Source organism: Sphaerodactylus townsendi, linkage group LG08 (assembly GCF_021028975.2).
Source record: "Sphaerodactylus townsendi isolate TG3544 linkage group LG08, MPM_Stown_v2.3, whole genome shotgun sequence".
Classification (NCBI taxonomy): domain Eukaryota; kingdom Metazoa; phylum Chordata; class Lepidosauria; order Squamata; family Sphaerodactylidae; genus Sphaerodactylus; species Sphaerodactylus townsendi.
In genome coordinates, this window is record NC_059432.1 from 44,253,288 (window position 1) to 44,277,286 (window position 23,999).

The 23,999-nt window shown below is 38.0% G+C and overlaps 1 protein-coding gene across 2 annotated transcripts in view; it reads right to left on the reverse strand.

Annotated features, from left to right (window-relative positions):
* Nucleotides 1–23,999, reverse strand: part of DOCK1 (dedicator of cytokinesis 1) — a 508,395-nt gene that overhangs the window by 226,779 nt on the left and 257,617 nt on the right. For both annotated transcript variants that reach the window (XM_048505444.1, XM_048505443.1), the window contains exons 28-29: nucleotides 11,949–12,050; nucleotides 2,778–2,872 (exon numbers count right to left, since the gene is read on the reverse strand). In XM_048505444.1, the coding sequence (XP_048361401.1) occupies nucleotides 2,778–2,872; nucleotides 11,949–12,050 (197 nt within the window). The remainder of the gene's footprint in view (nucleotides 1–2,777; nucleotides 2,873–11,948; nucleotides 12,051–23,999) is intronic.

The following is a 23,999-nucleotide window of genomic DNA, read 5'->3' on the forward strand; positions in this document are numbered from 1 at the left end:
ATTTAAGGGCCACGTCACATGAAATGACTTCTCCAGCATGTAGTATTGCAGGCAAGACTGTAGCCAAATGTTCATTTATTAAATATATGAGCTAATTTTCTGCCCAAGACATTTTTAAAGTAATAGCATCACAAGAAGATGCCTGCCCATAAGTACTGAACATACAATTCAAAGATGTCTGCTTTCATTTTAATTAAGTCCTTCTGCCATAATAAAATTAATTTGTGAGAAGCTTCTGCATCTTCTCTGCCAAGGCATACAGTTCAGAGTTTGGCATAGCTAAACTCTATGGCAGATGTAAAAAAATAAAATACCTAAAACATTATGTATTTGCAATCTGACTTCAATGAGACTTTTATTGCAGAAGTGATTTTAGGTCACAGTGCTAGTAATTAAATGGAAGTCCCTTACACCTACCTGCAACATTTGCTACCAGGGCTGTCTTTATACATTCATACACAAGAAAACATATCACAGTTCCTATTCCAAAGAACGGTTAGGAACCTGGAAGACGAACGTCAGTAATTTATTTATTTACATACATTTCTATCCTGTCCTATACCTGGAGGTCTTAGAGTGAGTTACAACATAAGACATAAAAATCATCTAAAAACAATTGTATACATTAGAACTATAAAACCTGCTTAAAATTCAGAAAAACCTATTAGAATTCATAAAGCCTGTTAAAAATTCATGAAATGGGGGGAAATCATCTTTTTTTATCAAAGGCCATGGAAAATAGGTGCATCTTTACCAATTTTCCAAATGAATTTAGAGAAGATGGTTGACGCACCTCAGGGGAAGATTGTTCCGCAATCTCAGGGCCTCCATGAAAAAGCCCTATCTCAGATCTCCACCTTTTAACCAATGAAGGTAGTGGTACCACCAGAAGGACTTCATCTGCTGATCTTAAGGCACAGGCAGGTCAATATGGGAGAAGGCATTCCTTTAGATATTTGGTGCCCAAGCTATTTGGGGGTTTATAAGTCAAAGAGAACACCTTGAATTGGGCTTGGTAGCAAATTGGTAGCCAGCGCAGTTTTTCTAAGACCAGAGTGATGTGCATCCAGTCACAGTGCCCGTCAGCAGTCTTACTGCCACATTCTGCACTAGCTGCAGCTTCCAAACTGTCTTCAAGGGCAGTCCCACGTAAACTGCATTACAATAATCCAATATGGAGGTTACCAGAGCATGGATTACTGTGGTCAGATCATCTATGTCCAGAAGGGGTTGTACCTGGTGAACCAGCTGAAGCTGGGAATGGGTACTTTTGGCCACCACCTTCACCTGAGCTTCAAGCATCATAGCAGAGTCTAGGAGCACCCCCAGATTTTTCACCTTCTAGGGCAATACAGCCCTGTTAAGTACAGGCTGTCTCCCCACTTCACAGCCACTGACACAGCACCTCTGTCTTGTCTGGATTCAACCTCAATTGACTGGTCCTCATCCCACCCATTACTGCCTCGAAGCCCGTCAAAAACGTTGATTACCTCTCCTGATTCAGATGATACAGAGAGATAGAACTGAGTGTCATCAGCATACATATGGTACACTACTGAAAAAATCCTGATTACCTCCTCCCAGTGACTTCATATAGATGTTAAAAAGCATGGAAAATAAAACCGACCCTTGAGGGACCCCACAAGTGAGTAGCCAGAGCGTTGAGCAAGAGTCTGCCATGACTACACCCTTGTACCAACCTCGGAGGTAAGAGCAGCACCACTGCAAAGTAGTGCCCCCATCTGCAAAGCTGTGTAGCCTTTCCAGGAGGATACTGGGATCAATAGTATCAAAAGCCACCAAGAGATCCAGGAAGGCCAACAGGGTCATATTGCCCTAACTCTCTCCCAGAAAAGGTCATCATTCAGGGCAATCAAGGTGGTTTCAGTTCCATGATGGGTTTCTATGTGGGAGGTGTAGGTGATAAAAGGACATACTGAGAATCGTACTATGGTTCTGACTATGCTTAAAGCAATAACAAGGAAGTCATTGCGCCACATCTATTCTTCACATGCTGGCACACAAGGTAAACAAATTAGCAGAACCAGAAATTGTTGGCATCATGATAGAAGCGGACACTGGCTTGCTACTTCTATTAATTAAAATTATTTTCAAACATTAAAGTAATTCTTAAGCTATAGTACAGGACAACTAGAAAAGAGTCAGAAGTTAAGGAAACCAGGCGGAGTGATAACATATATAATATTAACTGTTCCCATGATAGCATTAACTGTTCCACACACAAGTACCATTACTTCTAATCTATCTTTCAATAGATTTCTCCTATATTCTTCACACAAAGATCTTCCATACTAAATTTCAGCTTTACTTCCAACCTTTAAACTAAGTCTTTCAACAGATTTCTCCTATATTCTTCACACAAAAGATCTTCCACACCAAATTTCAGCTTTATGCAGAATATATTTTTCCCCTGTTGTTTTATCAGAGAATGCTTCACATCTCTGCCAGGAAGTCTGTACCATGGCTCTGCAGTATAACTCTATTCCGCAGTGTACTAAAACTATTGTTATCTATATCCAAAAGTCTTTTTATAATCCTAGTGCTCCCTTGAACTGTTGCTCAATTTTAGAAGTCAGCATTTGTATAATATTGTACAATTTCTGCAGTCAATTCTTTAAATACCTGGTTGCATGACAGAAGTAAAAACATGGTTCACTATAGTCTTTATATACGTGCCTACACACATTCAAGCAAAAGATGGTTTCCAAATAAGACAATGAAATAGTGACAGTTTGGTGCTTTTCCTGTGTACTTACTTATTCTGCATCATGTTCATTATAACCCAGTCTGAAGGATACACATTCTTCCCAATGAGATTCTTGAACATAATAAATGTCTCCATCAAGAAGTCCTAAAATGAAAAGGGAAATATCTGTAAAAAACCAATCTTTTAGATACAAAATACCAGCTGGGTAAGAGAAAACACAGTAACTTTATGATCAGATATAAACAGTGTTATTTTGAAAAACTATTATATATTGGTATGCATCCAGTGATATCTGATAATACTTCTGCCACTTAAATACCTTAAAGACTGATTATGACAAGCAGCATAATATTGCAATCACCATTGATTATTATTAATAGATGGAGCACAGAATAAGGAAACAAAAATAAAGTCACTGAAAATTTGGATTTATAACAACCTGCTACAGAAAATAATGTTTCAAACAAATAACAGATAGTATGAAATCGTGATAGAGTAGTAGGTTTTTTTTAACTCTGTTACTTTTTTTCTTAAAGTATTTAAGGTTATGTTGCAATTTCCATGACTTTCTGAGCAAAAAGATTACTGATTTAATTTATGTATTACAGCTTATAGCCGGCCAAACAGTTTTAGCAGCCAGAAGAAAATACATTGATTTTTCAGTCCAATCATTAAATTCAAGGTGTGGCTACTGTGCAGTAAGCAAATAGAATTATCTCATATAATAGGTCTTATGGTGGGATCATTCTAGTAACTAACAACAGTATTTTGATATGAACAGAGTGACCTTGCTGGCTCCAAATTTATAAGTGGTTAATGGGAGTTATTAGCATTATACAATGGAATGTTTTCATTCTAGGCACATACTTATTAAGTCCTTACATTACATGACAGAGAGCCATTACATGATAGAGGGCATGATGCAATGGTAAACGGCAGACTCTGGAGGACTGGGTTTGATTCCCCAATCCTCAACCCAAAGCCTGCTGGGTGACCTTGGCCCAGTCACAATTCTTTCAAAACTTTCTCAGTTCATGCAGAGACAGGCAAAGGCAAACCACCTCTGGATGTCTCTTGTCTCGAAAATCCTATGGGGACTTGGTGGCACTTGACACACACACACAATGTGATCTAACATGAATGCCATCTCCCACACCATATCTTCATGAAAAGCAAAAGAAATTTTCCTAATCAGCCGTAATATTTTGCTGACTACAGCCTGTCTTCCCTTTTGATGCATTTTTCTTTTTGCATAAAATGACTGGCTTCCTTGCAGATCTTGCTTCATAACTTAATAATTGAGACTTCAGTAGGATTTATACCCATGTGAGCAGGGGAAGAATTGGGCCTGTAGAATCAACTCTGAATATTTTATGACAGCAGAGCCACACTCTCTTAGAGTGGATTCTACTTCATACTTTATTAGTTGTGCTGCATGCTTCAGTTGTTGGGTTTTCACATAGTTGACTAAATTTTCATAGTTTGAAAATTGGATAGCTTTCTAAACTCTTCATGAAGGCAGAAGAATAGATTACAGGTTTGAACTTGATTCTATGTATAAAGTATGTAAATTATGCTCTGCTATTCTTACAACTAGTATATCAAAGAGAGAAAAATATTTATTCAATGGTGCTTCTATAACAAAGCTTAATTATTCAGTTGGCAAGTTGGAGCTTGCAGGCTAACAACTGCCCAGTGACGTAGGTATAGATTTTGAGGGGGGGTCGGGGGTGAGGCCACGCCCCACCCACCCCTGTGGGTGTGGCCACGCCTACCCAAGCCACACCCATGGCCTCAGTGCTTATAAAAAGCAGCTCTCCGAGGCAAGGAATGACAGACTCCTGTGACCTTTCCCCCCCATTGGCTGGGCTCCCCAGCTGGCAGCTGGCAGTCCCTTCTCTCTCCACTCCAGGCAGAGGGGTAGCTAGGGAAAATGGAGCCCAGTGCAAAATCTGGGGTTTACGCACCCCCCTCCCACTATGGGCGGCTGCTGTGACGCTGGAATCCACCCCCAAACAGCATCACTTTCAACGGTGTTTAAATTAGGGAGCCCAGATTCTCCTTTTAAATCCATTTTAAAGCGAGAATCTGGGGTCCCCAGTAAAAACATTGAAAGTGATGGTGTTTTGGGGTGGATTCTCCCCCATCCTGAAACAGCATCACTGTCAACGTTTGAACTGGGGACCACAGATTCTCACTTTAAATCCATGCCGAAGGGGGTGGATTTAAAAAGAGAATCGGGGAATTTGGGGGGTGCCAGCTGTCAGGGGTACAATTGTTAAGCTAGTAGCACCAAACTTTCAGGGTATCTTTAGGAGACTCTCCTGATGATACCAGCCAGGTTTGGTGAAGTTTGGTTCAGAGGGTCCAAAGTTATGGACTCTCCAAGGTGTAGCCCCATCTCCTATTAGCTCCCATTGGAAACAATGGGGGATGGAGGCACACCCTTTAGGAGTCCGTAACTTTGGACTCCCTGAACCAACCTTCACCAAACCTGGGTGGCAGATTATCCTGATGATACGACCTAGGTTTAGTGAAGTTTGATTTAGGAGGTCCAAAGATATGGACCCTCAAAGGGGTAGCCCCATCTACTATTAGCTCCCATTGGAAACAATGGGGATGGGGCACCCCTTTTGTGGGTCCATAACTTTGGACCCCCTCAACGAAATTTCACTAAACTTGTCTGGTATAATCAGGAGTGTCACATGACAATAGCCTGAAATTTTGGTGCTGTTAGCCTAAAAACTGTGCCCCCTGCAGGCCAAAAACAAAAAAACCACTTTAAAATGCAAAAACCCACAAACGGTGGGGCGGAGCTTTGGACATGCAATGGGAGGGTTGAACCTGAGAACCCCCCTTACCTACGTCCCTGTAACTGCCCTTTGATCATCATTGTCTGTACCTCCCCAATGTCAACAGAGCCCCCCCCCCACCTCCCTTGTGCTTCCTGAAAAAGCCAGTGTGATGAAAAGAATGAGATGTGAGAAAGGAGGGTGCTATTCTGGTACAATCTAGCTTCTTTCTTCCCACCCTTTTTGCTTTTAAGGAAATAAGCAGATAAGAAATTGCTAGGAAGAAAATGAATTCCCACCCTCAAGCAACCTAGATTGTATTAAGACAATGGGGAATTACCCTTTGATCTTTCAACCTGGTGACTCCATTCCATTCCACTAGGTAGGAAAGGATTACTCTTGCATGCTCCTATATCAGTGGTTCTCAAACTTCCTAATGACATGACCCTTTAATACAGTTCCTCATTTTGTGGTGACCCCCAACCCTAACATTTATCCATTTTACAGATGGAGAACACTGATGCAGAAAGTATTAGGCGACCCCTGTGAAAAGGTCACAGGTTGAGAACCACTGTCCTATATGTTCATGAATACTGATTCAAAAATATACATCTTGACCCATCCCACAGCGATCAAAGCAGTCCACAAAAATAAACAACAAGAACTGTAAAATGGAAACTATTGGCAAATCTTACCACAATACTTAAAACAGTGAAAAAGCTAAAGTAAATGGAGGCAAAGTTATATTTTACAAAGGTACTGTATTGTTCACCATTTAACTATTTAATTGAAACTCCATGCAGATAGTAGACTTTCAGAAGTAAAAAGTCTGAAATAGCAATCCAGCAAGATCTAAACTGGTGCCTTCTCCAACTTCATTTCCTACCATCCTGCCTTATATGCACTGGAAAATAAAACACTACTTGCTCCTTCCAACAGGCTCTCAAATACTTCATAAACAGTCAGTGTTCCAGTAAATCACTGGAATGTTTCAAATGTATTCCAAAGTGCACTGTATTACTTTTTAATATATATATTTCTGAGGGTTAGCACACGCATAGTTACATGGTCCCACTAAGCCTCATGGGAAGATACTTTTAAAATATGTTTGCAGCCATGTGGAACACTTAGCAATTAACAGGAACATCCACAAGAACAAAGGAACTGTCCTTTACAGTTTGGAGAGTAACCACAGCATAGTGGAAGAGGTTTTATTAGTGGCATTTTCAATTAAAATGGGTCTCTGTAGCATGGCTAGAAAAGAACTCTTACCAAAGATGCTGGAAAGCCACTGCCAGTCAGAATATTTACTTATATTATTTATTTGAAAACATTTCTGTGCTGTCTTTCTACCGAAATGGGTGCAAAAATGAAAACATTAAAGCAGCATTTAAAATAAGGTAGTTATAAAGCAGGGCATATATAAAATATTTAAACAATTCATATATACGTACAAACATATCACAACAAGAGAGAAGGACCAATAATTTTATACACTGGAAAAGAAAACAACAAAACAAAAAAAGTATTCATTTGCTGACAGAAGACAATGGAGAGAGACAGTTCCCCCAGGAAGGAAATTCCACTGTTTTGGTTCCATGACTGAGAACCTCTCTCGGGCTACCACCTGTCTAGCATCAGATGGGGGGTGGGGGGCACTTGAAACAGGGCCTTTTTAAATGACCAGAGCAAATTGGTAGGTTCTTAGGGTGAATGCAGTCCTTATGGTATCGTGGCCCCAAACTGTATAGGGCTTCTAAAATCAATACCAGAAAAGATAGTAGTTGCCCAGATGAGCCAATAATGTGATAAAATATCAGCAGCTTTGCACACTCATAGTTAGATAGGACCTCATAGTTAGATAGGACTTTAATTGCAGAGAAAAGCAATCTGGGCTCTAGAAGGCAGTATGTTCCAAGTTAAGGAGCAGAAATTCAAGGTAAAATATTTTTCCTCAAGTCAAAACAAAGAGGAGATCAAATGAAGGCAAAGATCAATTGCTTGATATCATAAAGCAGCAATAAAAGTAATTTCCCACATTTCCCAATGGTATCCAGGTCACTGCATCAGACTTCTAAAGTAATACTTAAATGGACAAAATAGGCAATTAAAGTTTCAGCGACAGAATTATAAGCATGACCCAGCCTGAATAGGATTATTCAGAACTCTCTAAGAATAGAGAATTCATTATAAACTCCCATACAATGGAATATGTTTCAGAAGCAACTAAGGCTGTAAATCCTAGGCATAATCACCAATGCACATTCCACCAAACTCAGGAGGGTTTACTTATGCTTAAGATTGGGCTGTAAAAGTCTCCATGTTATTGCCTAAAACGAGGGGATTAAGGTAATAAAGCACTTCTTCCCTTGCTCAATCCCAGTCAATCTCAGTTTATATCTTCAAAGACAAAATTTGGATTGAGCAGTTATAAATTATTTAGATTAGATTAAAGCAACAACAACAGATGAAGGATAAAATTTCATTCTATAAGTATGGCTAAAAAAAATAGAACAGAAGCAGAATTGCAACCCACTGAGTCTTGGGACTGGGATCATAGAATACCAGTGGCCCTGCAGGCTAATGCAATATTCCAAAAATATTTGAAAAGCTTAATTTTTTTTGTCTTGCCATTAGGAAAATCAATAAATAGGAGTGCTAACTTTGGGATAAAAAAATCTAATTTGAAAATAAGACAAGAAGGGTAAAAAGACTTCAAAGCATACTACTAAAACATTTTAAAAGGCAACACTTATTTAAATACATCAGAAATGGGAAACCAACCAGGGATGCAGTTGGACCATTAAGGAAACAAAGAAGTAAAAAAGACAGGAAGATTTACAAGGAAGATAAATGGATCCTTTACTCTGGTTTTTACTGCAGAAGTTATTGGGCAGACAACTGCCTGGACCAGTTCATTTAAATGTGGGTATCTGAAGAATTCAGTCAGGAGAAGAAAAATGAATTTCTGGACCTAATTGACAAAGTACAAATTAACAAGTCATAAGGTCTAGATGATATGTACACAAACATAATTATGAAGACCAAATGTTAAAGGGCTGACTTCTGACAAAAATATACAGCTCATCACTGAAATCAGTCTCCTTTCCAGAGGATTAGAAGACAGTCAACACAGCACCATTTGTTTTAAAAAAATGGGATCAAAGGTGAAACCTAAAAATAACACAACTTGTCAGCCTAATGTCTGCCTCAGATAACTTGTGCAAGATGAAGAAACAAATCTGCTTCATCAGCCTTTTAAAATTCCTTTAAAATACAGGGAAAATCCAGTACACGTTATACCGTATATACTCGTGTATAAGTCGACCCGCATATAAGTCGAGGCACCTAATTTTACCACAACAAACTGGGAAAACTTATTGAGGGTGGGAAATGCAGCAGCTACTGGTAAATTTCAAAAATAAAAATAGATACCAATAATATTACATTAATTGAGGCATCAGTCGGTTAAATGTTTTTGAATATTTATTTCAAATAAAAACAGTAAACTAGCTCTGTAAGCCCTGATTCTCCCTTTAAATCCACTCAGAAGGTGGGTGAGGTGATTTAAAGGGAGAATCTGGGGAAAATTTGAGGATACCTGTCAGGGGAGGAATGTTTATGTAATCAGTACCAACATTTCAGAGTATCTTTAGGAGACCGTCCTGATGATACCACCCAGGTTTGGTGAAGTTTGATTCAGGGGGTCCAAAGTTATGGCCCCCTGAACCAAACTTCACAAAATCATCAGGAGTGTCACCTGATGATACCCTGAAATTTTGGTGCCACTAGCCTAAAAATTGCGCCCCCTGGTGGCTGACAAAGTAAAAACCCTAAAATGTTTTTTAAAATACACCTCACTCGTGTATAAGTCGAGGGGGGCTTTTATAGCACAAAAAAGTGCTGAAAAATTCGACTTATATGCGAGTATATATAGTATATAGGTTTAAAAAACAAAAACCCTTTTGACCCAGTCTCTTATCACATTATTCTTAAAAGACAAACAAGTGGGGAGCTCCTCCTTTAATCAGTAAGTAGTTAAATAATACAAGGGAAGTAATATGAGAATATTTTGACCTGTGACATGAGCTACAGGATCTTCAAGAATTTGCTTTGGAATGACAGTATTCAAACAATTAGGAATCAGGATGAAAAGTGAGACAGCCAAGACTGATGGTGATAGCAGTACACTCAAAATGTAAAAACCTAAACAGGCTATGAAGAGCTCTAGAAGAACCTTGCCAAATTGGTAGAATCAGCCACAAAATGATATCATGATTAAACTAATATCGGGGTAAAATAATCTCAGCCATAAAAAATGATGGGGTGTTAATTGGCTGTGGGTCTTGAAAAGGGATTTTGAAATCCCATACAGAGCTCAATGATAACGTCAACTCATATATGGAAGCAGTGAAAAATGTAAATTTTATGTATTGGACGAAACCAAAAATAAAAACCACCAGTATTATAACATATAAATCTATAGCCCATATGCATTGTAATAAAGTATAGAGAAGTTGGTTCTGTTGGGTTTTCCGGGCTGTGTGGCTATGGTCTGGTGGATCTTGTTCCTAACGTTTCGCCTGCATCTGTGGCTGGCATCTTCAGAGGTATATTACAGAGAAAAGTCTGTTTCTCACAGTGTCTAGTGAGAAGTTTAGTGTGGTATATTGTCCATGTCCCAGGGTGGGGAACCAATCATTAAATTAAATTAAATTAAATTAAATAAATAAATAAATAAAGTGTTTGGGTGGAACTTGCAATGCAAAGGTGTGGTTGAGTGCATTGTATTACAGGTGGGGTTATCAGTCCATTTTTTAAAGTACTGGGAGCCAAGCTTTGCTAATTTTCAGAGTCTCTTCTTATTGAAATTGTCTTGGTGTTTGTGAATTTCAATGGCCTTCCTGTGCAATCTGACATAGTAACCTTCTGAATTGTCCAGAATTTCAGTGTTCTCAAATAAAATGTTATGTCCAGTTCTGTTTAACACATGTTCTGCAACTACAGATTTTTCAAGATGTTTAAGCCGACAGTGTCTTTCGTGCTCCTTAATATGAGTCTGAATGCTGCGTTTTGTAGTTCCTATGTAGACCTTTCCACAGCTGCAGGATATGTGATAGATTCCTGCAGAAGTGAGGGGGTCTCTCTTGTCCTTTGCTGAGCGCAGGCTGTTTGCCCAGCCACTTTCTGACTGGCTGAGCAAACTAGAGCCATCCTGTTAAACAGAGCTTTTGCCTGAAATGTTGAAGAGTTACTATTACAGTTATGTATATAACCTCACTCCCTGACATTTTGTAGCTGACTCCCCTGCTCAGGAAAGTCATTTTATGATTGCGCCCACTGTCCTTGTCAGAATTCCAAAGGTGCCCATGGCCTCAAAAGGACTGGAATCCACTAAGTTACTCTATTAAACAAAAACCTAAATTGAGAGGACTATGATTATGTCAAGAAAATGGCTATTCATTTTTGCCTTGCTTAAATTCTCAAGCAACAAGATGGATAAAACTAGGAACATACAAACAGTATTTGCAAGAAACTGAAGAGCCCCAATTCTGTCCTTAGTCTCTACAATAGTGAAAAGATTTAATTCTCCCTCAAACTGTTTAAAATGCAGTACCATGGATCTTAACTCCCCCAGGTAACAGAGTCTGTAATCTAACACAGTTGATCAGACTTCAGGTCATCTGCTAATTAATGGATCTCAGCCAACAAGTTTGGTTGCTACTTTGCAGCATCCATTTTGCCATATGGCAATGATAGTTCCAGGTCATTAGAGAGGCATCTACTTAGCTATAAATTCCCTTCTACGATGCTCTAATTAAGTTGTACTATACACTCAAAAAGAAAAGATTAGAAAGAACCTTGAGGAGTTTGACTCATTACAGCGTATCAATAATCAAACATATCTTTAAAACTCAGCTTGTGAAGTAACACTGGATAAAATAGCAGCTACAGTTAAATTATACATATCCAAAGAAACTAAATGCTCTTGGGAAATCTGGCAAGCACCACCTAGAAGCAAGAGTTAGAAGGATTTAGGTAACAGAAATGTTACAAGGAGGACTTTGAACCAACGCTGAATAGGTAATGTTATTTGTCAGTTGTCCAGACCTGCAGGCTAGTTTCAGTTTAGGTACAGGATTCAAATGTGAAAATCAATTGACCCTCCCCCACTCCAATAACTTAAGCCATGTTTTCAAATTTTGACTTTCCTTGAGGATCAGTTGCTTTGTCATTTAATATAAAGGCAATGATACAATCTTTGCTCTTGGCTCAGAAGGTGAACAACAATGCTCCATCGATTTTTATGTCAGGTCATGTGGCTCACGTAATAAAGTTTTCCAGCTTTGTAACTTCCTTCATCAAATACCAGCAAGAACACAAGCAATAAATTGAGAAGGCAAAGAAGAGTTTCATGCTGAACTTACCACAACATCAGATCTCATCTTCCCAAAGGTCTTAATTAAATGAGCATAATGATAATCTTCCATTTGTCTTAAAATAGCTGTCATGCTTGCAACAAAATTCCCCTGCAAACAAAAGAAAACAAATATTTACTAAATAGCCATCAAGAACGCCACACATTTGTACTTCAATTATTTATTTCCAGGCATTTCTGCAAGAGGAACATTGCAACCTAGAATGCTTCAAACTATATTACTATATTCTCCCATGCTTTCACAGTATAACAGAATGTGTTTTCCAAATGTTTACAAGGTGCATGGTTTTAAACACTATTAGTTTTTTTGATGATTCTGCTTTCATTTCATAATTTTGTTTGGTCTGTTGTTCTATTGTATTAAAATGGGATATTACTTTTCAGTTTATCATTTCTTTATACATTAAAAAAATCCTTCAATCCAAAAGCATGTTTATTTTGTTGTTTTTTCCTAATCTGGATAAACAGCTGTACCATAAAAGAAAAAAATTCCCCTTCAAACTGCAATAAAAAGCAATAAGTACATTCTCGTAGTAAGAAATATCCATTTAAAGGGCAAACACATTCTTGTAACAATAATAAGAAACATCCTTTGAAACACTGTTTGCTTTCAACATGTTTATGTACTGTTTCCTTGTGGGGAGAAAAGTTTTTTTTTGTCAAAAACCACTACCAATACAGCAGCAAGCATACCAAATGAATTAATCCCAGGACAAAGTAAGAATGTCTAGTTACTCTAGTACTTTCCCTTGTTCACATTCCAATTGTTACATTTTAGCAGCCTCAGGCTTCAAAAAACAGATTTTGTTGTTTATATTGATAGCGTTTCCAGCTCTTAGTTGGGAATTACCTGGAGATTTGGGGAATGGAGCCTGAGGAGGCAGGGCTGGGGGGGAGGAGGGAGTTCATTGGGGTATAATGCCATAAAGATTGCCTTCCAAAAGGTCCATTTTCTCCAGAGAAAATTGTCCCTGTTGCCTGGAGATCCATTGTAACGGAGGGAGATCTCCAGCCACTACCCAGAGAGGGGCAGTCCTAGATATTGAAGACATGAATAGTTCTTCGATCTGACAAAATGTACTTACAAGTACAGAATCTCTTAAGTTTTTGATTTCATGTCTGTGTAGCTATTTATTTTCCTAAGATGTTGGAACCACAGTTGTCCTTTGAAAAAAGTATAGCCTTAATGACTATGTTATCTACATTTATTTCTGTTTCTGGCTAATAGCTTTGATCATATGCATATGCTAGCCTCATTCTGTTTGTTTAGCAATTTAAATTACGACGAAGAAGGGCAACAACCAAGAGACATTAATCTGAGGCCTGCGGGGAAAAGATTGTGCTGACTTTCTATATGAGTGGAAGCTAACACAGAGACCACATGGATTTATAGATAAATTCTCGATATGTATCAACACTATAGAAAAATACTTGAATTGACTTATCTCCCATGCATATTTGTGACTCCCTTCCTCTATAAAAGGCTAATTATTTAAGATTAATATGTGTAAACACAAACCCTCTCTTTCATATCCCAATACCTTCAGTTACTGCCTAGAGATGCTAATCCCCTCTTTGTAATTCCATGGTGTTCCTCTCTGGGCATTACCACGATTATGCTGATAAGCAAACAAAGAAGATGAATAATTGCTAAGTGAGATTCTTACATAACAGAAAAACCTTATTAATTAGTATGATACGAATCAGACACATTCTATATAGTTCCATTTAAAACAAGAGACTGCTCTTTAGGAAGACATAAAATATAAGGAACAAAGGCAACAACTGGACAAATAGTTGAAAGTAGTTTTATCATTTCACAAACAATAAATAATCATCACATCAAATGAGGGCAGTAGTGAATACAGAGTGTAGCAAGTAGTATAGAGTACAGCAAGATCCTATATGTATGTGTATGTGTGTTAAGGGTTTATTTTTACTAGAGCCATCTTAACTTATATTTATTGTATTTTAAATTGATTGTGCTCTACTTGTATTGTACACCGCCCTGAGCCCTCCGGGGGAGGGCGGTTTATAAACCCAACAAATAAATAAATAAAATAAAATTAAGTAATTTACAACTTATTGCGACTCTATGAATTAATGACCTCCTACTGTTAACAGCCTTGCTCAGGTCTTCCAAACTGAGGACCATGGTTTCCTTTATGGAGTCAATCTATCTCATGTTGGGTCTCCTTTTTTCTTACTGTCTTCAATTTTTCGAAGCATTATTGTCTTTCTCAATGAGTTTTGCCATCTCCTAATTTGGCCATAGTTCAACAGCATCAGTTTAGTAGTAGGGAGAGTTCTGGCTTCATTTAATCTAGAACCCACTGTGAAACCCCTTCTCCACTCAAACAGAGCATCTATCCCCCTCTACAACCTCTCTCTCTCTCTCAAGTTCCGGTTTACAAGTAGGTCAGGCACCACACATCACTATAATTCTCATCTCTTTTAAAACAGAAAGACAGAAAGACATGACCATTTCACACATCATATCCTCTCTCACTCACAGAGACATCAGCAGTCAGGGTAGCCCAGCCCCTTTAATAGCAGGCCCTCACTCACACAGATTTATTGGAGTTGGAGGCTCAGACACTGTTCCATTCACACACTGATTCCATTTATTTCTTGCACACTCCAGTAGCAAATCTAAATTTGCAATGTGAGCTCTAGAATGTCCTTCTCTGAATCCAGATTGAACATGTGGCATGAGTTGTTCTATATATGGTAATAGACTTTGCTGTAAATTTTTGAGCATTACTTTACTCACTAGAGAAATTAAGACAAACGTCCAATAGATGTTGCAGTCTTTGATGTCACCTTTTTTCAGAATTGGAATGTAAATTTAGTGTTTTCAATCTGTGGGCCATTTTTTTGTTTTCTATATTGATTGGCATACTCTTGTTAAGATTTTGATGGGCTCTGTTTCTGTGGCTTAAAAAACTCATTTGATAGCCCATCCAGTCCTGGTGGTTTGTTTCTCTCAATTGCTCTCAATGCTGCTTTCACTTCACTTTATACAATCTTCCAAAGATTTGTCTTGGAAGGAATCTGTCATCCTTTCATAGCTTCTGTTTGGTTCTTTGTTCCCTTTCCTGCTAAATTTGTTTTCCAATGGGTTTTTAATCCAATATGCAAGCCAAACCAAGCCAGCTGCTTGATAATATAATTTAATATTGGGAACTGCCAATCTTCCTCTCTTTTTCTTGTCTTGTAAAACTTTATGTTTTATTCTTGACTTTCTCTTTCATTTCTTGGATCTCGTGGAACAGATCTTTCGTTCTTCCTTTTTTCACACACACAACTCCTTTATTCCATTTTACTGTTCTATTTCCTTACAGTGGCTATTATAATAACAGCCCAATCCAGATGGATAGGCATAATGTGTTGTAGGAGCTGTGTGGGACCACACCAATGTGTTTGCCCACCCACTGGTATAAGAAACATTTATGCCAGCAGGGAAGGCAAACAGGAAGCCCAACCCAGAAGAGGCTTCTGTCCCCTGAGCTGTGTCAGTGTAAAGGAAGGCACCAGTGCTGCTGGGGGAAGGTTAGGGGCAGTGGTGGGATTCACCAGGTTCGCACCACTTTAGCAGAACCGGTTGTTAAAATGGTGCTTATAAACAACCAGTTGTTAAATTAATTGAATCCCATCACTGGTTAGGGGTACTTAATAATGTTTCTGCTTTATGTTTTGCCCTTTCACCCCCATCTCCAGTAACTGAATAACTATATTATGCTTGTTTCAGTAATAATAGGATAATAAGAGCCAGAGACCGAAAAAGATTTGATATACATAAATATCAAAGGTGGAAAATAGAAGAAGTGGGCGGGGGAGGGGGAAAATAGGGATGGAATAGTATTGGAAGAAGCTGTCCAAACCAGGATTGGCAGTCCCTCTCTAGCTTCTCCTGTACAAAAGGTCAATGTCCTGAGTAGGGTAATCAGACAAGGTAAGAGAAGGTCATTCCCTTAATACATTACAGACACAATTCTGCTATGGGATTTCCTGGGTGATCTCTAGTCAACCTCTATTTTGCTGCTTAGATAGGTGTGCCTTGAGTGGCTGCACTTGACAATCTGTACTACTTACAGCATCCTAACTTACTCCAAATCCAACACACATGCTCAGTTTAAAAACTTCAGTGTATTTGTGAACATACAGCATGTTATGTTTGCATCGTGCAAAATTAATATTTGGAACTGGGCTGAGCAAAAGGAAAACAGTTGCGAACTGTTCCAATATAGCATTTTAAATGAGCCCCATTCCTCTCCCTCCCTCCAAACAAATCTCAGACTTAGAATATGCAAAGTCACAATAAAGTAAATGGGTCTTCTGAGTATGTGATGCATTTTCCTTAGCACTATGATAACTCTTTTGGGGATGAATTTTTTGAAGGCATTGCAAATGTGAGGAGAGTTAGTCATACCACACGCTGTTCTATATTGAATCCAGCTAAGTTTTGGCCAAATCGGATAATAAAAGGGATTTTTTTTTTGTGCGATAGCTGGTAAGGACTGTATAAATCCTGTTTGTGCCTTCATTTATTAGTATAAGCAATCAACAAAAATGTGCAACAGTTTTTTCCTGTTGCCATTAAATATTCATTATCAAAATGATATCATTGTTCATTATCAATGTTCATTATCAAAATGATATCCCTTCAGAACACTGAAGTGAGGGAGGCTTGTGTCTTGTTGAACTATTGAACAAAATACTGTTCACACATTCCCTCTCGTAAAAGTGTTGGAGACTTTTAATTTTTTTAAACAAAAGTTGTGAATCTGGTATCAAATTCCCTAAATGGGCGGCCTAAAATATGAGCAAAAACTTGATTGTCCAGGTGCATTAAAAAAACCCTAGAGGGTGCTTTTCTCTGTGACTTCTATTACCTTTCCCTCTGGAAATGTGAACAGCAAACCATTCCTGCTTTGACTATATGTCGATTTCCAGTGGTCAGATGCTGAGACTAACCATCCAAAGGCTCAACTGCTAAATTTCTCAATGTAGGCATGGAGATTTGTTAAGTTTATTACCATCTATATGGGTAACTCTATAAAAGTCATTCGTTGGCTCTTTGGAAGCAGACACCAGTTCTATGCTCAAGCACAGTGGAAATAATGGCAATTGTTTCCCTCCCACCCATCTGCTTTTAATGCTTGCCTTGTACGATGTTGTAATACGGTGTTATATTAACAGAAGCTTTTAAAATTATGTACCAAGGGACATGGAAATATATTTTGCAGCATCCCTACTCTTCACAGACAATAAATCTAGATTTTAATATTACACTATATTTTGTCCAATTTTATTTTAAAAAGCATAAGTTGGAACAGATAAAACATAGGAAACTAGAAATACTGGCACTTAACGTTAATTTAATTTTCACTATAGTTTTTAGTATCTCTTTAGATTTACTGCCAGATTTAATCTTCTATTTATTTAACTCATTTATTTGTTGCACTATCCTTAAGAAAAGTTCAAGACAGTGAATATACTCTGGAAGGCTTTTTAATCCTGTATTACACTTAGGAAATGCTCTCATGTTCATATGGACTGCTAGACAAACATTGATGCAAGTAACACATTTTCCTGTAGTCTGCTTCTCAGTGACAAGTGGAAAGTGACTGATCACAACATTCACTCAAACGTTTGTTAACAGAAATCTGGTTTTGTACATTCAAGAAGAAGAATAGCACAAACAAGGAATAACTTCTTCACCCATTTTTGGCATATCTTACAGTTTAGTATCAATTATTATATGTAAATAAATTATGGTAAGGCTTGTAATGCATCTTTAACATAGCACAGTAATAAACTGCAATACGTATACACACTTGCTATATGTAACATAATTAAATGACAATAGAAAATAATTGTGTTATGTGCCTTAAAAATTAACTAAATATGAATGGAGAGAGAGCTTTGACCAATGGCACTAGTGTTCTATATTATATATTATTTTTATGTTTTATTAAAGTTTATATTAACTAATGAAAAATTATTTGTGATGTTAGGGCGGATGGTCATTCTAAAGAGGTGTACAATGCACATCAAAATTAAACGTTGGGGATCCAAATTTTGTGTAATATTTACATTCAACAGCATTTACTTCATATGTTTATAAGGAATACTTTAAGGATTTGGAATGCACATTGCAGTACCATTTCTAGTGCCATGTTGGAATATTGTGCTTTCAAGGGGAGACAGGATATGCTAGTGCCAAATTCATTGTGGCATCACAATTATAATGTTTTCCCCTGCTCAAGTCATGTGTTACTGTTGGTACTTACAAATCTAAGGTTATGATTTTTTCAGTGTTTATATAATATTATTTCCTTCTGCATTACTACTGCCCACAGTACTAATATTTGCTACAATTACAGTGCAAAAGCTGCTACAGGACATGGCTGCCTCTACACTTCTCCAATAAAGTTTAAGTGGTTGCTTTCCCAGAGGTAGTATTATCCTGCAATAAGAAGAAACTAAGTCACTGGCCTAGTTTGTATGATCAATTCCCACAAATACTATAGTGGAAACTCTGCCCAGTCATAGTCGAAAGTACAAGATTTCAAGGCTGGAAATCAACAAGCTGAGCTGGAGCTGTCCTTCAATTCAGGAGGTGAAAATGTGGCTCTCCACCAGAAGAAAAAAGGACCTGGAGCGGAGTTAGCACAGCAGAGAGCTGTCCAGGATGAGCACTAGATGGTTTGCAATAGTTGTTTAAGAAGCAATAGTTACAACAGTTGTTTAACAGCTGAAGTGAGTTGATGGTCCACCCTTTCTTATAACAGATTTAGATCCCTGATTCTGCAAAGATTCTGTAAAGAAGTGTCTTCCTCCGGAATGCAACTGGAGCGTGGAAGACCTCAGCCCAACAGAGAAGTATTTCTTTACCTGCTGCTGGCTCCAGTTCTGCTGTTATACTTCCTCAGTTACTGGAGAAACTGGAGGTAGAAGGATCCACGGAGGGAAGGCAGGGCTCCTGGTCTGTCTGATCTTGAATGAGAGTCAGCTGTGGCACAGGGCATGAGGTTTGTGGAGAGAAATCTTGGGGTCCAAGGAGTCTTGAATATATTAGGGTCCATAGGGGCTCCTCTCTCCTTGGACTCTTGCTCCTACTATTAGGATTTTCCTTCTGACATTTCAGACAAGGTAGGGCAGGTCCTGACAGAATCTTGGGAGCTAACAGACTGTTGCTAATAACATTTGAATTAGTCTCAACTAATGTTTTCAATGCTTATTCATTAAAGTAAATTTATGAGGTTATTTCCCCCCATATGCTCCAACTGTTCTGTTTATCAAATAGATTTCCTATCTTCTTATACCTATCCTTACGAATATTTTCCTTAGAAAGAATTGGGGATATATGTTAAAAATTTCATTGAGCTTCTTTTTTCAAATTGTATTAAGGTTCCTATCAAGATAGAAAATATTGCTGAATGTTTGGTGCAGCAGCAGCCTACATTGTAGGACCAAATATTCTATTAAATCTTTGTACAAGGAAACTATCGTGATCAGTTTACTAAGGCACTGTGCTCCAGAAGCCAATTCCTGACAAACTGTAAAGTAAATGTTCATGAAAAAGTCACTTCTGCAAGATGGTCGAGTGGTGTGAAAGTTGCACTGGGTGAGGACAATGTAAGCAATCCAATTCAGTTCAGTTAAATGGTGGATAAGTGAAGTTTCCACAGGTCCAGAACACCTATTGATTGAGAATTTATGATTTCCCAAATTGCTTGGTTCTACTGCCACCTATGCCACCTCAAATAAGAAAATGTTGTGCTTCAGCTTCTACTGTGTAACCAATACATTTGGCTACTTAATTACTAAAAATGTCATTATTTCACACTTTTTCAATAGTATGCAGAGCAAAAGTCTATGAAAAGTTCTGAAACTTAATTAACCAAGTATTATTTTAAGTCAACAAATGTATCTTTAGCTCAAACATTAAGCAATTGAAGTTAATTCTCTTAAAATTTAACAGAGAATGAATACATTTAGTTTGACTTCTAACACTGTTTTACCTTATAATTCTACCTTATAAATAATGTTTCTATGTATGCCAATAAAGGTATTTGAATCTGAAATAATGTTTCTAATGGTAGATTTTAGTTCAATATTTCCAGGGAAGTTAGCCCTCTTCACTTAGGAACAGCCTCCCTCCTACCATTTCAACTCACCAACCACCACTTATGCCTCATGTACTATGCAGAATTATTTATGCCTAATAAAGGTTTACTGTACTGTACTGTACTGCCTCATGTACAGCGCAAGACAAAAATGAGGCTGTACAATATATGGTACCATGTCAGATCATAGGTGTGTCCCCATTTTTTTTAATACATAAAAAGCAAGCAGAGCAGTCCAAAAGAAGGGCTAGAGTGTTTCTCATCCCTGCAGTAGGTTTCTGTTTGTACAGTTCATCCACAAAACAGCACTCATAATAACAATCCATCACCCAAAGTCTGAAGTAGTGCAATCTATTCCTCTGACCACTGGCCACTGAGGAAGTTAAAAAGGCTGAAACGTGTATGGTTTTCCTGGTCATTTGTTATTTTCATCAGTTGTAAGTGTAACAACATCTCAGATGTATACAGAGTGTTTTAAGTGCAATATATGTTGGGATCTGATTTCCAAAACCGTTGTTTTTAACTATTCATCTTTGTTTTGTACAATGTGTAAATACATATTTTGATTATAAAGCACTGAAGTTAGCTAGACCTTTATAGAATTATCAGCAATCTATTTCACCTCTTCAGCATTCTTGTACTTTACTCTCTGGTATATGAAAACCTGCTCTTCTCTTTCTCACTTCTCTTACAAATACATTCCAAAGGAAGAAGTTTATTTTCATCCAATCAACACTAAATGGCTTTATGATAGGTATTTATTATCCAATAGAAAGTAACCCATCTCAGTTCCTTCTTCAGCTTAAGCTCCTCTTTATCCCTTTTGTGTTTCTTCTCTATTAAACTAATACAAAAAACTCTTCTAAAGAATTTACATTTTAAATACTTAATTCAAAATTTTCCGCTGTTGCCACAGTATGCAGAGATGTGGCAAATATTTAGATCATAAAAAATGGCACCAATTGGATATATTAAATTTTCCCTGTTCCCCTCCTACTTTGCCTTTGTTGATGACTAGCTTTGCACCCCATCTCATCCATGCTTCAGTCATGGGGTTAGATGGTGACATACAGATGGGTGAGTTTTGGTTCTAGTTTGTTTAATTCTTAATCTATATAGTAGCTGCATACTAATCTGCTCAGGAACAGAATTCTTTAATTTGTATTCCTAAGTAAAAGTGGGGGGGAGTTAAATTATAGAAATGTTGTTTATACACCACAGACTTTTGAGGGAATAAATTGGCTTCGTGGTTTTATTCTTTTTTAAAAGGACAGGCACGTAATATTTAATACAAAATTCCTGTTGAAAGCAAGCTATGTGCAAAGCATATAGAAACTAATAGATGCTAAAGTTGCTTGTATAGTGCCATACATTACATGACAAATTAGCAGGAACCTACCCAGGAAGACCTCTACTATTTTCATTCCTCCTGCCTGACCCCCATAGAATGAATTCTGAATGGAGCTATTGCAATGTGTATAGTATCACTCATTACAATTCCATTGTATTTTGCTGTGATTACTGTGAAGAATGTTCATTAGATATGTTATCTGAGGCATAATAAAGCAATATCTTAGATGCCTGGGAAAGCTCAACAATACAGCATAGCTAACTGAGTACCTGAGCTACATTTGCAGATATATCTTGTATAGAAGGCCAACTTGTATAAATCCAGTACCCAACACTGCCAAAATGTTTTTTCTTGACTTACTTTACATATCCTAAAGAGGATACCGTAAATCTTTTATTATTGGCAATGCTTCTGTGTTAATGCAGATTTAAACATAAGAACATGGTTTATGTGTGAATGTTAGTTTGGAAAGCTAAATGTAATCTCAGTAGAACAACAATGATCTATGAAGCTTGCTTAATTTAGTTGCTGCTATTTTCAATTCTTGCAAAGGAAGCAATAAGAAGAAAGGTTGGCGTTGCAATTCATATATTGGAATTGCATTCTGCCCAAAAATCCATTTCAAATAAACTGTATCATCCAGGTTGTAATAGAATCCTTTATGGACAGAAGTCAACATTTTTTTAAAAATAGGCTAGGATATTGATCCTTCTCCCACTACAGTGAACTTATTAAGACTGAATTACTCTTGCTTCTATTAAGATCTGGTTGAGGGCACAGTCCATCACAGAATACAATTTAGGGTAATCTTAAAACTTCAGCTATCTCAGGTGAAGGAAAAAAATATTTAGCTCTTGCACTAGCCGAGCTTCAGGGATACATAATTAATTATGAGAAAAATTACACACACTATGTATTAGTAATACTTTGGCATTACAGATCAATTACACTGCTCACCAGTGGATACTTAATATATTCTCTTTTTATTAATACTCTGTAAAAGGTTTACATTTTCACACTGCTACTTTGGATGGATAAAGAATAACTGTATGGAGAACTGTATACAGAACCATAAGACCCATATGTTGTTCTTCAGTGTACTAATAAAAATGTACTTTTGAATTACCCCTAGTGTAAAATTGAAATTGATTTTTCAGAAAATTAGATTTTTCTTTGTTCTGCCTGGAGTGACATGCTGTATTAAAGAGGGAAACAGTATCCTGGGGATCTAATTAAGCATTAGAAACCAATGAAAGATAAGCATTTGAAAACATTACTTGTCATTGCTGAAGAGCTGATAGGCTGCTTTAAACATAAACCAAAATCATGACAGATCTAAGTCTAGATAATTGTTTTTTAAAAGAATCTCAATCAGCTATCTTTAGGGCTTAATCTGACCCCATTAACAATCAAGCCTCTATCCCCACACCAGTTTTCAACGACAAGAATACCCTAAGAACATGACATGGTATAATTAGGAAAATGTACCTGAATATGCACAGAGTATCTTTTTCACACAAGCATAAGCATTTTTATTGTCATTGTGCACGCACAACGAAATTTACAATGAAGAGAGAATGTTTCTAGACTAACCGTTTCTCAGACAGGCTTGAATCTAGCACCTTTTATTTTAAACACTTAAGAGAAGGTCTTAAGATCAGTGTCAAAACAAGGGCCATTTATGAGTGCACTGCTTACCCCATGGCTGTTTGCATTGGGTTTTTCCCATGGTTTTTTGTCTACAAAGGGATGCTCTCCCTTGCAAAGTGTCCCTAGCTGAGCCAAACCGCCATTTTGCCTTTGCCCCTTTCTCACTGTTTCCATACAACCTCTGTTTGGGGAGGCTGCCTGCCACCTTTATATTTCCTGCTATCTTCGGTCTAGCATTAGTTTGTTAGACCATGTCAATTTCTTGTCAGTTTCACTGGGTCTATTGCTCCAGTGATAGACCTTCAGTGTAGAAAAAAAAAAATTTTTTAAGGATGGCGGCTGCGGGGATGGCAGAAAGGGGATGGTGCTGCTCTGGAGGGACATGCCCATGCTACCCTCTGACCTCCAGGGGTCAGTGGGCAGTGTGGGCATCTCCCTCCAGCCCTCCAGAGCAGTGCTGAAAGGAGAGGTGAGTGGAGGGGCAGTGAAAAGCGGCGCCTTCACGCACGGAGCCGCCTCTGGTTCGGCCCCTCCACTCTCCTTTCCTTCCAGTGCTGCTCTGGAGGGCTGGAGGGACACACCCATGCTACCCCCCGACCTCCAGGCCACACAAAGCCACAGTATAAGGCTGAAAGAGCCGCATGCGGCTCTGGAGCTGCGGGTTGCCGACCCCTGATCTAAAGGCAGGATGACTGCTGATGAGGGGGAAATGTGAGCATAACCAAGAATCAAACCCAAAGGGAATGTATGCCCAATGCAAAGGAGACTACCACAAATGCATAAATAGTTAAGTACTCAGTCTCCAAGATAACAAAGCGAAGAAAGAATACCAACTATTTACACCTAACACACACCCATTATGTTTTATGTAAGACGATTCTGAGAAATACTGAGAAAATAACAC